Source organism: Acyrthosiphon pisum, chromosome A1 (genome assembly GCF_005508785.2).
Source record: "Acyrthosiphon pisum isolate AL4f chromosome A1, pea_aphid_22Mar2018_4r6ur, whole genome shotgun sequence".
NCBI classification, from domain to species: domain Eukaryota; kingdom Metazoa; phylum Arthropoda; class Insecta; order Hemiptera; family Aphididae; genus Acyrthosiphon; species Acyrthosiphon pisum.
The window spans coordinates 45,749,444-45,762,932 of NC_042494.1; the positions used below are offsets into that span (position 1 = coordinate 45,749,444).

The 13,489-nt window shown below is 39.0% G+C and overlaps 1 protein-coding gene across 11 annotated transcripts in view; it reads left to right on the forward strand.

The window, feature by feature from the left end:
- The first annotated feature begins 2,028 nt into the window (after positions 1-2,028).
- Positions 2,029-13,489, forward strand: part of LOC100162634 (golgin subfamily A member 4) — a 37,450-nt gene continuing 25,989 nt past the window's right edge. For 5 of the 11 annotated variants that reach the window (XM_016807182.2, XM_016807186.2, XM_016807183.2 and 2 more), the window contains exon 1: positions 2,030-3,520. In XM_016807182.2, coding sequence (XP_016662671.1) covers positions 2,588-3,520 — 933 coding nt within the window. In that variant the 5' untranslated portion in view covers positions 2,030-2,587. Of the gene's footprint in view, positions 3,521-13,489 lie in introns of all 11 variants that reach the window. The other 6 variants (XM_016807184.2, XM_016807188.2, XM_016807185.2 and 3 more) reach the window with 3 other exon arrangements.

The window sequence follows — 13,489 nt, forward strand, 5'->3', positions numbered from 1 at the left end:
TATTGGAAAAATTTTACTTTTGACCCCCCAAAGTACCAACCTAGATTCACTTTCCTATCAGAAAAGATACTGTTGAAGAAAATCGAAGCACTTTTTCTGTCGTAAAAGGTGATGACAGACACAAAAAAAATAAAAAATAAAAAATAAAAAAAACACACATCATTGTACAATCAATACATTCATCGTTCCACTTAGAATCTAAAATAATTGTGAAGTTGATAGGTCAAAAAATGTTCGCATAACACAGCGGTCACTACGACGTGGTGCGTGTTGGAGCGTCGAGCGATCTCCCTATGATGCCCTTCTGAGTCTCGTTTTTTTTCACGTACCTTATAACTCTATTGATATATAATAATGTTAAAATATCGTTTATATTATGATTTTCAATATAATATTACAAGCTAGACACATAATATTATATTATAGCGATGTTCACATCATATCTTACAAATATTTTTTTGAAAATCCCCCACCCCTCGAACAACCCATGGATCCGGTACTGGGATCATAAGGTAGAACGGATCGCGGACGGTTTGACTGTAATAATATGGTATATGGTTTTATACGTTTTTTGGGGGATATCAAATAAAATATAATCATCGATCAATAATTCTGGGTGCGCTAAAGACTGCAGTAAGTCGCGGTCATTATCCGTGGTAAAATGATTCGTGTTAATTATTTATGGGTATTCAGTAGCCATATTTCAGTTGAATTTATTGAGGTGAAATGCCGCGAAGGCGTTGCAGTGGCATAATTGGCATGATGTGCACTCTTAATAATTATAGCGTATATCCATATTATATACGATCTATATATTGGTATTTCTCGAAAAACGGCTACGATGGCAGTGATGCACACGTACACGGTCACGTATACAATATAATATAATGATGGCCATAATTACACATACAATACAACTGTACGCCGTGTACACTGATTACCGTCGAGAGTGTAAATTAAATTGCATTAGCGTGCGATTATAAAACGAAATAACCCTATTACGTGTGCGATGTACCCACACCTATATACGTGTGCGCGGAAAAACCGAACGTAAAAGTTTTCGAGCTTTTAATCTGCAGGCGGCCGAGATGGAAATTTAAATTTAAAAAAAAACAAACCCGTTCCAACACGTGACCGCCGCTTACAAATATTATTATATTAACCGATCGCACATTCATCAAAAAATAAATAAATAAACCGTGCTCGCGAAAACCACCCCTAACCCACCCCTCAGATTTTGGTCGACTTCCCTTCCACGTTCTATATAGGCACACGGTCGTACTACGAAGGTATATGCGGTATTATAATGTTATACACTTGTGTATACCTATTATAATAATTATTACCAAACTACCCCTAATCTGTGTATAATATAACATTATAATATATGTTAATATTATATTAATATAAAGGCCCAACCCACACACGCACACACACGAGCCGCACTCGTTGCCGCGCGTATTGATTTCCTACTCTCATCGCCGCACCGACGGCCGACCCGGGTAAACAAACGCACACACACCCACACACACGCACAAACACACACACACACGTGTGGGCGCGGGGCTGAGCGGAAAAATTTTTCCATTTCTCGTGCGCCAAGACGACGACAATCGGTCGCGGTTGAAAGATTATAATATTTTATTATTATTATTATTATTATTATTATTATGTGTCGTCACAATCGGCGAACGAAAATCCTACTCGCTGAACAGGGTGCTATTAACGAAACGAAAAACTCGCAAGCGAAAAAAAAACGCACGGCGGCAGCGTCGGGGTCGTCCGGGACCCCCGAGTACGGCCTTAACGTAGCCGTAAGCGGCTGCAGGGAAAAGCGCGCGCGCATTTGTGCGGGTGTGCGCGCGCGAGGCCGAATTCAGCGTTGGCCTCCTCTCCCCCTCGCGCGCGCACTCTGTACGCTCCGCGCCGTGCGACGATGACGCTAATGGTAACGCGCAGGCGGCGTATTATACCGTGGTTAGAGGGGGGTCGTGGCGGCGCGGCGACCCGAAGGGGTCTTCATTGATCAGGGAGCAGCAGCTGGCCTCGAACGCGTTCAGTGTGTCGTCCGTGGTTGCCGCGCCGCCCGTGTGCCGAGTGTGTTCTGTGTCGGTGCGCGCGCGTGTGTTTTGTGTGCGTGTTACGTCGTCGTCGGCGGCGGTGGTGCGCGTGCGCTCCGAATGTTTTACAGTGTCGCGGTGCGCGTACGACGCCCCTACCGCGCCGCCCCTTGGGCCGCGAGTGTTCGCCGTACCGATTAACGCGCGTGTCCGTTCGTCCACCGGCTCTGTGTAATACGCTCATTTATATTACTACTACTACCACCACTACTACTACTACTGTTATTATTATTATTACTATTATTATTACAGTCGTCGACGTTAAAGTTCGCAGGGCTGTTGTTAGTTTGCCGAGTACGAGTGAGCGCGCGAGAGGACTCTCGCGACACACGATGGCTCGCCGCGCGTAACGGTGCGCTCCAGCGTGTGTTTGGCATTCGAACACCAGCACCGAAGTTAACCAGCAAGAGGGGTAGGCAGTAGGCCCGACCCGGATACGCACGCCTACCAGTGGACGGTGACCCGGAATGTCGGCCAGGGAACCGTACGGGCCAGGATCGTCGTTAGGCGCCACAGGCACGCGTTCACCGCGCGGCACCCGGCGCATAGCCACTGAACTTCCAACGGTCGACCGGTCGCCGTCCAGGACGTACCCTACAGGAGCAGGCGGAGGCGGAGGCGGCGGCCAGCGGAACAGCCCGGTGGGCCGTAGAACGGTCAGACCGGGCGCCGGGTCGCCCGACCACCACGGCGGCGGTGGAATCGGCGGTGGTGGCGGCGGTGCCTACCAGACAGGTATCGGAGGTGGAGGTCTGGGCATCGGTGGCGGCGGTGGAGGCGTTTCATCGTCATACTATCGAGACGACGATCTGAACAGTCCGGTGCTGTTGGACGACCGGGGACGCGCCATGGGACCGGCCGGCGGCGCGTCCCACCGGTCCCGGAGCGCCAGCCGTCCCGTCGACCGGATGGGCGTCATGCCGCCGTCCCGGTACCAGTCGCTGGACCGCAACACTGGCGGCGGTGGTATACTGTCCGACTCTGGCGGTCAGTACGGCCACGACCGTGACTACAGGTCGTTCGACAGGGACCGTGGCTATGGCGGTGGTTTCTCGTCGCTGGATGATGATCCGTACGGCGCCGTGTCGTCCAGGGCAAGACAGTCGCCCGGCAGCGGTATCGGTGGTGGTGGCGTCGGTGGCGGCCACTTCATGTCCAACGCCCGCGACACCGGACACTTCCTGGGCGAACTCCAGCACCAGAACACCGACCTGCACCGTGAACTGTCCAACCTCAAGAAAGAACTCGAGCTGACCAACCAGAAACTCGGGTCCAGCATGCACAGCATCAAAACGTTCTGGAGCCCCGAGCTGAAGAAGGAGCGTGCCCTGCGCAAAGAGGAATCGGCCAAGTACTCGCTCATCAACGATCAGCTGAAGTTGCTTCACTCGGAGAACCAGGTGAGAACCATATTCTAATCTTTTGCAATGATGGTAACGTTACAATATATTATGCACTTGATGCATTTCTTATATATTTGGTAGGGGTCAGGGAGGTAAACTCGAGACGCCATTTCGGTGTCTTGACACAAAACGCCCCGGTGGAACGGATGTGTGACACTCGACACGTGGTATTTGGCTGGGATAGATCGATTTGTAGAGACTGTTTATGATGTCTTATAATTATTATTATTTGCGGCGGTATCGGTATAATCGGTATACAGCCACCGCGAGGTTGGGTTAATTTTTTTTTTGTCTACACCACTGCTGTCCCAGACGAGAATTGAACGAAATAATAAATGAGAAAAAAAAGAAATGTAAACAATGAAGTAGATTGATCGACGAAGAGACAAAAAAACATCAACTGAAAAAAATCACCTGGGCACTTGCCGCCCGCCCGCGTCTTTGGTGGGGGGAGGGTGAAATGACGAGTGCGGGTCGCTCGCGTTCACCCACCCCTCTCACCGCGCCACAACGAATTTTTGACGAAACGTTAGTCGGATTACTGGGCCATTCGAACACACACGCCCCCCATAGCTCTTCCGGGCACACCCCCACGAGGGTCGCGAAACAAAACCCATCATCTTTCCGGTCTCGTCGTCGCTTTAATAGCGCAAGATTATACGCAACAAAATAATGCGCGACAAAAATCCTACGACATAATGTTATCACCGACGCTTGAATGTTAAACGCGCGCGTCGTATTAATATATAGTTCGCAGTTACCGAAATTTTTCATCAGAGTATAATTTATTATTTTTCGCACATCTCACTACGCAGTACACACCTATATAACACATAAACCTATATACATACATGCCTACTACTTGGCCGAAACTTTTCAAACTCGATATTGAGTTTACGATATCGTCGTATTTTATTATATACATAGTGACAGGCGTGTCGGTCGCTTTTTACGAGCATGTAAAGGTTACACAATATATAGGAAGGGTAGTTCGTCTTCACCGCGCGTACACTATTAATATTTAGTTTACATGTTTGCTCGCGTTAAACATATTATCTATTATTATTTCGGATTTGTTTAACAACTAACAACGTGTCAATCAGATTTTTTGCGCGCTCTCCGGGGAAAACTTTCGAATTATTTAGTACCTACTACTTTTTGCATATTATAAGTATAACGACAAAGCTTACGTATTTTTTTTATATTTTGTTTTTAATACCACTTTATCCTTCAGCCGACCGTATAGGTAATAATATAATAACATGTTCGACACATTTACACGTGCGTGCACTACGTCTGATTATACCTATTGTGTTAAACGAACAAAAAAAAAAATCATTTTTCCCCATCGTAGGTACTTTGACCTTTGTTGACGTGCCGGACATCTTTACCGCAACAAGCGACCCGAGACTTGTCAACTCGACAACATCCGTAAACCGGTTAAACCTGCGCGATATAAATTCAGCAGCCATAGGATATAATATATTATTGCGTAGAAGGTAGAAGCATAATGTGATGTGCAGCTCGGCAAATTTATGCTCGATGTCTTCGATCCAATTTTCGATCTGGTCTGCGCAAACGCGTAAAAAATCGTCTCTGGTACCTACGTTACCAGCAGCGACATGATCGTTTGGAGCGTTATATAACTGCGTGTGGGTCGTGGGTGCCGAAAAACCGACGAATCGTAAAATAGTCTTATAATGCGATCAATTCGCTTACATGTTATGTAATACTCATTAAATCGTATACCTATATTCGTTGAAAACGTTTCGTTATTATTTTTATTATGTCGTATTAACGAACATCAGTGACATCGTGTTGACGTTCCCGAAGACAGGTAATTGCGCTATTCGCAAACGAATGGAATCGACACGAAACATATTTTATATTTAGGTACATTGCAAATTACATAAATATATCATTACTACAGTTGAAATCCAAATTAACGTAATATAGTAAATCTACAGAACAATCATGCTTGACAGTGTTTGAATTTTTGTGGGGTGTCGCGGGTGGAGTGAGGGGGGACAGAGTCGCTCTTCATTAAAAAAAAATATTTACGCGTACCGTTGCTATAATTATATCCTATAAGACATTTGAATAATTTGGTACGCACATTTTTTTTTTACAATTTTTCATCCCCCCTCTATTTTTTCCCAAATCAAGCACTCTGCTTGGGTACAAATCGACGATCGGCTGCGGAAGAAAAGAAAAGAATAAGTGAAGAAGGCTTTCGGCGGCGATCGCGCATATATGTTTATTACTATTCCACGTTCGACGGGTATAAAGTAGGCAGCCAAGATACACGCACCTATAGGCACGACCTGCAGAAAGGGGCGAAATGGAATTCGATAGCTTTTGGAATTCCTCCTGAATAACGTAGTAGGTACGTAGCAAAAATCCGGTGGTAGTCGGCTGAATAATGCAACGCGAGCGTGATCGGAGGGATACAATAATAATACAACATCACATAATGCAATATGTATCGCTGAAAAACATGACGATATATAATATATATTCTGCAGAGCAGGTGGAGATCAGCCGCAGACCAAGTTAGCGGCTGATTGTCCGCGTGCGTATCTCCCTCGACGTAGATGTTATTATTTTGTACGGTATGACGATGAGATCACGTCCCGTATAGTTTTGAATGAAATCCTAAGCGGTACAATGTATATTATAGGTATACTATTATTATTAATATATGGTTGCTCGTTGCAAGCATGCATCGGCGCACATGTTATTATTATCGTCGTGTTACAGACGAACGACACGAGCGTGCATTATTCGACTTACTTTGGTTTTCGGAATAGGTAAACACCCTTAAACGCTACGAAATCCACAGGCGTCCAAACGCGGTGGGGCTTGTTTTCAGAAAGTTCTCATGATGGTCTCTCCACCATGTATTGAGTTATAAACATTACGTGAAACATATCGTGAAAGACTCGGTACATAAAATGTCGAAGCAAACGTTAAAATTTAGGGCCATATGCCAAACACTTTGTTATAATATGGAAACCGTATTCAATATCAATCATATGTCGTATTGTACGAAGAAGAAAAATGTGTGCCCTCATTCCATGCAGCACACCCGCTTACATCGGGTGACCCACCACGAATTATAGTGGGTAGGTATGTGATACTTCATCCGATCATCAATGGGATAGGGTGTCCAATCGATAATCAATTTTGCGTGTTGTTTGTATATTTATTAAGTATCTGACGATGCAAGACAGGTTAGTAAAAATTATTCGTTGTTCGTGTCCATGAGTATAAAGCTAGGCACTTACGAGTTGACAATTAAAGTTGACTATGGTGTACTTAGCGGTAATCATATCCTCGACGAGAATCAAATTAATTTAAATATCGTGGATTAACGTGGATTTTTTTTTTATATTAAAATGTTCCTCCATAACACATGCAGTGTGTCTCAAGTGACCAAACGATATATATGTCAGCTAGATATTAAACCGAGGGGTAGCTCCCAAATAGGGTGTGTCAACAGGAACAGGAACTATTCAGAGGCTGTATAGTGTATATATTAGAGTGACCCCGTGACCAACCAACACGAAAAATGAAAATATAAAAACACAAACGTTAATATTTATATCGTAAAAGTGATCATTCTAATATATAATCATAATAATTAATTATCCATATAATAACAAAATAAGAAAGAACTCATTATATTTTAATACTATTAATTAATGATATACTTTATGTTGAAAATCCAACAAAAAAACAATGATAGTAGATACGTTTAGATTTAATTTGTAGATAAACTTACAGTTTTATAAATTATAATACTGCAGTGCCTGTGCCCTATATATTTTTTATTTTATAAAAACGTATTATTAGACATGCCAGTGTTTAAATAATAATGATAACATAGCACTCGTAGAATAATATTATACACATAATTCTTATTAATAATATCTTTTATTTGCTATAGTAAATAGAAATGTAGGTACTCAAAGTTGAATAGATAAATACAAAAATATTAATAGATTTTCTAATAAAATATAAATGAATATGATAATATCAAACTTATTAGCCAAACTGCGTAAAATACTATTTTAATTATGATTGTTGGGATATCAAAGTAAATATACATCCATAATATTCTATCTATACGCGTCACGAAACGAAAAACAGATGTATACGACCCAAACCTTTGATCGACTCAATAGGGATAAGACTTACAAACGACGGCGTAGGTACTTTCGGTACCTATATACTCGTACACATTTTTTATTCAGCAACATTGTAATTAATTTGCGTAAGCCACCGACTCATAAAATGTAATAAGACGTACTGCGAATCTCTGTGACGGGGCGTGCAAAAATGCGTCAATGCTCGTGTAAACGGAACCAATCTCCTCACGAGGTAAACGTTTAGCCTTTTCGACGATTTAATCAAAGTAAATAATTCAACCGGCATTAACAATTTGCATGTGTTTTTCCTCAGAGTAACAGCCATATAATTATATATTGTATATTATTATACCTAAAAATGTCATATAATCAACCGCAAACGAAAAATTATTACAAATGCTTCAGTTTATCGTAGTACTTTTTATAAAGTTTGAAAGTAGTTATATAGGGCAAAGTACCGACTATTTGCTGACTAGAAAAATAAAATCATTAAGTGATAGCTAACAGCTATAACTCTAACGTAAAGTTCAAAACGGGGGCTCAGGTCCGTTTTGGTGCTCTATGGAAAGAAAATGTGTACTTCTTGTAAGTTATGTTTTCTTCAAATCTTAGCTTTCATATCCTACTGACAATACTTTGTTCTTATGAATAAAGTATAGATACATAAGTGTATTTATTATTTGTTTTATTGTCTTATTCTAATATAATATTATATTGTATAATAAGTTTTTTAAATAAAAATGTTTAAAACCAGAGTACTTCCAATATAAGAATGCAAGGTTTTTTATGGACTGAGGCAAGTCTTAGGCTACTCGTTGTATTAACTTGGTGCAAATTATGCGATCTACTCGATAGCAGACGTTAATCTGTATTATCACTTCGAACGTAGATATTTCGGCTCGAAATTTCGTCACAAGCCAGCCAACGGGCCAAAGTATTGATTAAAAAAAAAAAATTATATTACAATACAATGTTGTACCGCGGTGATAATGCGCCACGGGGCACTTTCCGCGCGCCGTTGCAAAAGTCCTCACCGCCTGGGTCGAGGCTGATTCCGTTAGTGTGGATAACCCCTAGCCCCCTCCACACACGCAGAATGATTAATGGTAGTAAACGACCCAGGCGTATATACTGGCGCAGTTAGGTGTGCTACACCTTTCGATCATATGACATGTCAGTAAAAAAAAAAAAAAATAAAATTGTAATAAATACACTGCGGAGAGATAAAAAAATAATAATAATCATAATAAACGTTCGATAATAACTGGGACGGCACCGAACCGGAACGACAAAAGACTGTTTTGGACGCGTTTTGTGTGCGATGCATATATTAAATTATTATTGTTACGCAATATTGGAGCACATACGATTACATTCATATTGTTATAATATAGTTTATGAATACGTAACAATGTACAATGTATATAAACGCATGATACGCACGTATAGTCGTATATTATAATATCGTCGTTTCGTTTTCGTCGTCTTGTCTGTTTCTATTTCGAGAACTTCCGGTCTACAATCGGTGGTGCGCCGGTTCGTAAACGCATATATAAAAATGGGTTTCTATTTCTCGGGGCTGCACTACGTTGTCAGGCGGAATTGTGTAGCTATATACGGCGCCCTCGGGGGGCGTGTTGTTATTTGTGGGCCCGCAGTGACGGACAATATTGTAGACGAAATCGTCGCGCACACTTCCCCGCCGGAAATTGCATTTTACCGCACACGCAGTTCCATTGTGAGTTGCCCAATAATTCCCCTACGCATCCGATATAGGTAGGTACGAGATGATACTCAGTACACACATACGGGCGATCGAGATTCGAGACGAATATATAGTGTCGAAACGGAAAAGGGAATTCGTCCGATCTTTCGCACGTGTGGTCGCAGGATTTCCGTCGTGATGATAATAATATTATCATGTTATCACGGGCAGCAGTTAAGGCGCGTCCGGGCGGAGCAGCTTTTTCCGTGCGTGTGTGACGTCACAAATTCATTTTACGCAGCTTTTTCGTATGTCGAGCGGCGAAATTTTCGATCGGCCTAGTAGGCGGTCCATGTCAAAGGAAAGCCGCGTGTGTGTGTGGACGTATTTTGGGCGAGGCCACGCGGTAACAGTAATTTTTTTTTTATAAATTTTTTAATATTTAAATAAATTGTTTAAATCTTTATAATCGAAAAACAAATGTCACGTCATCTGGACACGTATTTGCCGCACGCTAAGAAGCCGCTGTCGAGAATTACCAAAGAAATCGTTATAGGTACCGCCAAAAATGGTAACGCGCGACTACGATATTAGGGGCCTATCATTATTGCGTAATCTGAAATAGGACGTTTTCAATGACAATCTGATTCCACACACGATTAGCTTTTGATGAGAAGTATAATATAATATTCTTATATATATCAATTAGTTTCGTATTATTCTGACAGTAATGATCGTTGAGTAAACTTAATTTTAATTTTTTCCGCTAAATGTACTTTTTGGTATGATTTATGAATCATTTTCACGAACATTTCAAAAATGTCTTCAACTGTATTTTATTGGCCATTTACCTACCATATCATCACCAGAAATAGATGAACTTTTCGTGTTTCATCGTCAAAATTATTCTGTTTGTTATCGATATAAAATGCTTTTAAAACAATTACTGGAATAACGGGTTAATGGTTATAGTCACTATAAGTTATAACCAACTATACTCAAATCTACTATAATAATATAGTGGTTACTTTTTTTTATGTGTGCTTTTCAAGCTTAAATTAAATAAATTACTTTAGGAATTATAAAATAAATGCTTTTTTTAATTATGTATTTTGATTCAAAATCTGACCCACATAAAACACTGCATTTTGGTACTCATATAATTTTTGAGAATATTTTTATCATTACAATGTAATTATATAACGCTGTTATGCAATGGTTTTAAATAAATTAACATAACGTACCTATTTCAATAAATATTATTAATCGAATAAGGTATCTACTTATATAGATTTTATGTAATATGTATATTGTATAATAGTCAAAACTTTATAAAGAAATGTATAAATGTAAATAGTACGTGAATATATTTTATATACATTTTAATATATATTTTATACATAATATATAGGTGAAATACCGTGTACGCCAACTGCCGAGTAGTCGTTTTCAGGGACCCCTCTATTATAAGCCGTCCAAAGTTATTGACACTGCCTACCCCATTTGACCTAGTTTATCCCATTTATTTAAACCGTACATATACATATACTATAATCAATCCTATAAAACGCGAAAAATATTTTAGAGTTATACTACTCGTAAGATATCGCTACGATTGAAATTACGAATGTTCTAGCCAATTATATGATAAGGTAGGTAATAGGCATATTATGATTATATTATATTATATTTTCTATATAGGTACGCATATTTTATTGTATAATAATAATTTATTATACAGTTTTCAAAGAGAGGATCAATAGAAAAATCACAGTCCTTCGTTATTAAAGTTCGGATATAAAATAATTAAATAGCCGATGATAAAAAATGTACAACAGAACACAATATTGGCATTTTCAATGAACATAATAATATTAAGATTTTAACTCTAGAGTTTCAATTGTATAGTGGCAATATTTAAACACAAAATTGTTCAATATTCCGTCACACAATTTATGGTTCGATCAAGCATAAAATATGATTTAAGTAGGTACCTACATGATTTATAAACGTAGGAATGATTTTTAGAAATGTCATACATGTGTAAGTTTAAAACTTTAAGCAGTTGATTTTTTTCTTAATAAATGGGTACGATTTATTACTTCTTATATATTTTATGTTCTCAGAAGTTAAAAATAGTAATTCACCCCGCACACACGCATACACACACACACACACACACACACACATGTGTATTACAGTGTAAGGGTTGGTTGTTTTGCGTTCGTGCGCACTACGGCGAGAACCGTACGCCGCGAAAAGAGGGCTAGGCAGGGCATCAAACAACAGGGTTGGTGTGGTTTTGCCTTTAAAAGCCACACGCCTTAGGCGGCGGCGACGTTGGCCTATCGATTATATTATATGTGCGGGAAGATAGTATTGTATATAAAATGCGTTTGAGTATGTTGTGCGTGTGTGTGTGTGAGTGCGATTGTGTGTGTGTGTGTGTGTGTGTGTGTGTGTGTGTGTGTGTGTGTGTGTGTGTGTGTGTGCCTTAGCCAAAAAAGGTCGCACCACTGCTGCAGTGGACCACTGCCGTCTTTTGCCCGATTCTTTTGCACGATTCGACGATAACTATATACGAGTGGCGCCCGAAAAATCTAAGGCGAACAAAAAAAGTAATAAATGTTTTAAAGATAAATTTAAAAGTCTATAAAGAAAAGTACAGATTTATTTTGCTACCGCACGTTACCACATTATTGCGGATTTTAAAGGGACGTTTCGCAGTGGCGTGATAATTGAGATTTTTTCCGGAGAGATATAATAATACGTATACTTTTGACTTTTCAGCGTGAAATCCTAAAGTACTACACTATCCACGTCAATCCCCCCCCCCCACACATCAGAACAAATTTCTAAATATTTTTTTATTTATTTGGGGGTACCTATAATTCACTAAAAATTAATTTATAACATTTTTTCAGAGAGACATTTATTAACAATGAGCACATATTTTTTATTTCACATACATGGTTATTAGTTATTACAATATATTTATGCGTAATTATTTCATAGGAAAAAAATCACGTTAATTGCCAATTGTATGTTATTTCTATTAATTACCTAATTGATTTAACAGCACTATACTCGTACATTATATTATACATATTAATACTGGGGAATCGATAAAACATCCTTCCATCATAATTACACCACTGACATTTTTCGTGTAATAGTATATGTATGAAAAGAAAACAAATTACCAAAAAATGCTCTTCACGTGGTCACACACATGTCATTGAAATATTAGATGCCGAAAATAATATTAACATTATTGAACCAACATATATACCGTGTAGACCACAATATTAAACGAGTATACTCTATACAGTTGGTACATAGGTTCTGCATAATATTATAATATATTAATTTTACCAACTCATATTAAATTCTAAATATTAAAACAAAAAAAATGTGCGAAATGTTTGTTTGGCAATTTTCATAATATTATATAATATCATACTATTATAAGGTGGTTGAAACGATGAACGTCTGCGAGGTATTATAAATTATAGTCAGTCTTGTAAAGTATTTGAATACTTTTATTTGTATTTTTTATTCATTAAAAAAATACTTTTTTCCGATTCAGAAAAATAGTTTTAAATTTGTGACAAAACATGTTATCATTAATCATGAACATTAATTTTATTCTTTAAACGAAATATAATATTGGCCCATGATATGATTATTTTTATAAACACCAATGTGTTGTATCCCGTATGGCTTGTTTCGGCCAAATCATATGTGGTCAAAAATCAAAATGTATAAATAACTTATGATTACGTTATATATTTAATTATTAATTAATAAATGTTAAATACCAATCATTCAAAAACTGTCAAAAACTAGTTGTGAAAAAAAGTATTCTGATAGTATTCAAATACTTTTTAAAGTATTCGAATATATTTTTTAAGAACTATTCGAATACGTATTCTGAATACTTTAATTCTCATTTATTCGAATATGTATTCCGAATACAAAATAAAAGTATTCTTTACAAGACTGATTATAGTACTTATTATACTTTTGAAGTATAATATTAATTATAAAAATAATATTAGCTCGTCGGCCGTTCATGGACCTCCTGCAGGGTTCCCCTCTAGTCGTCTT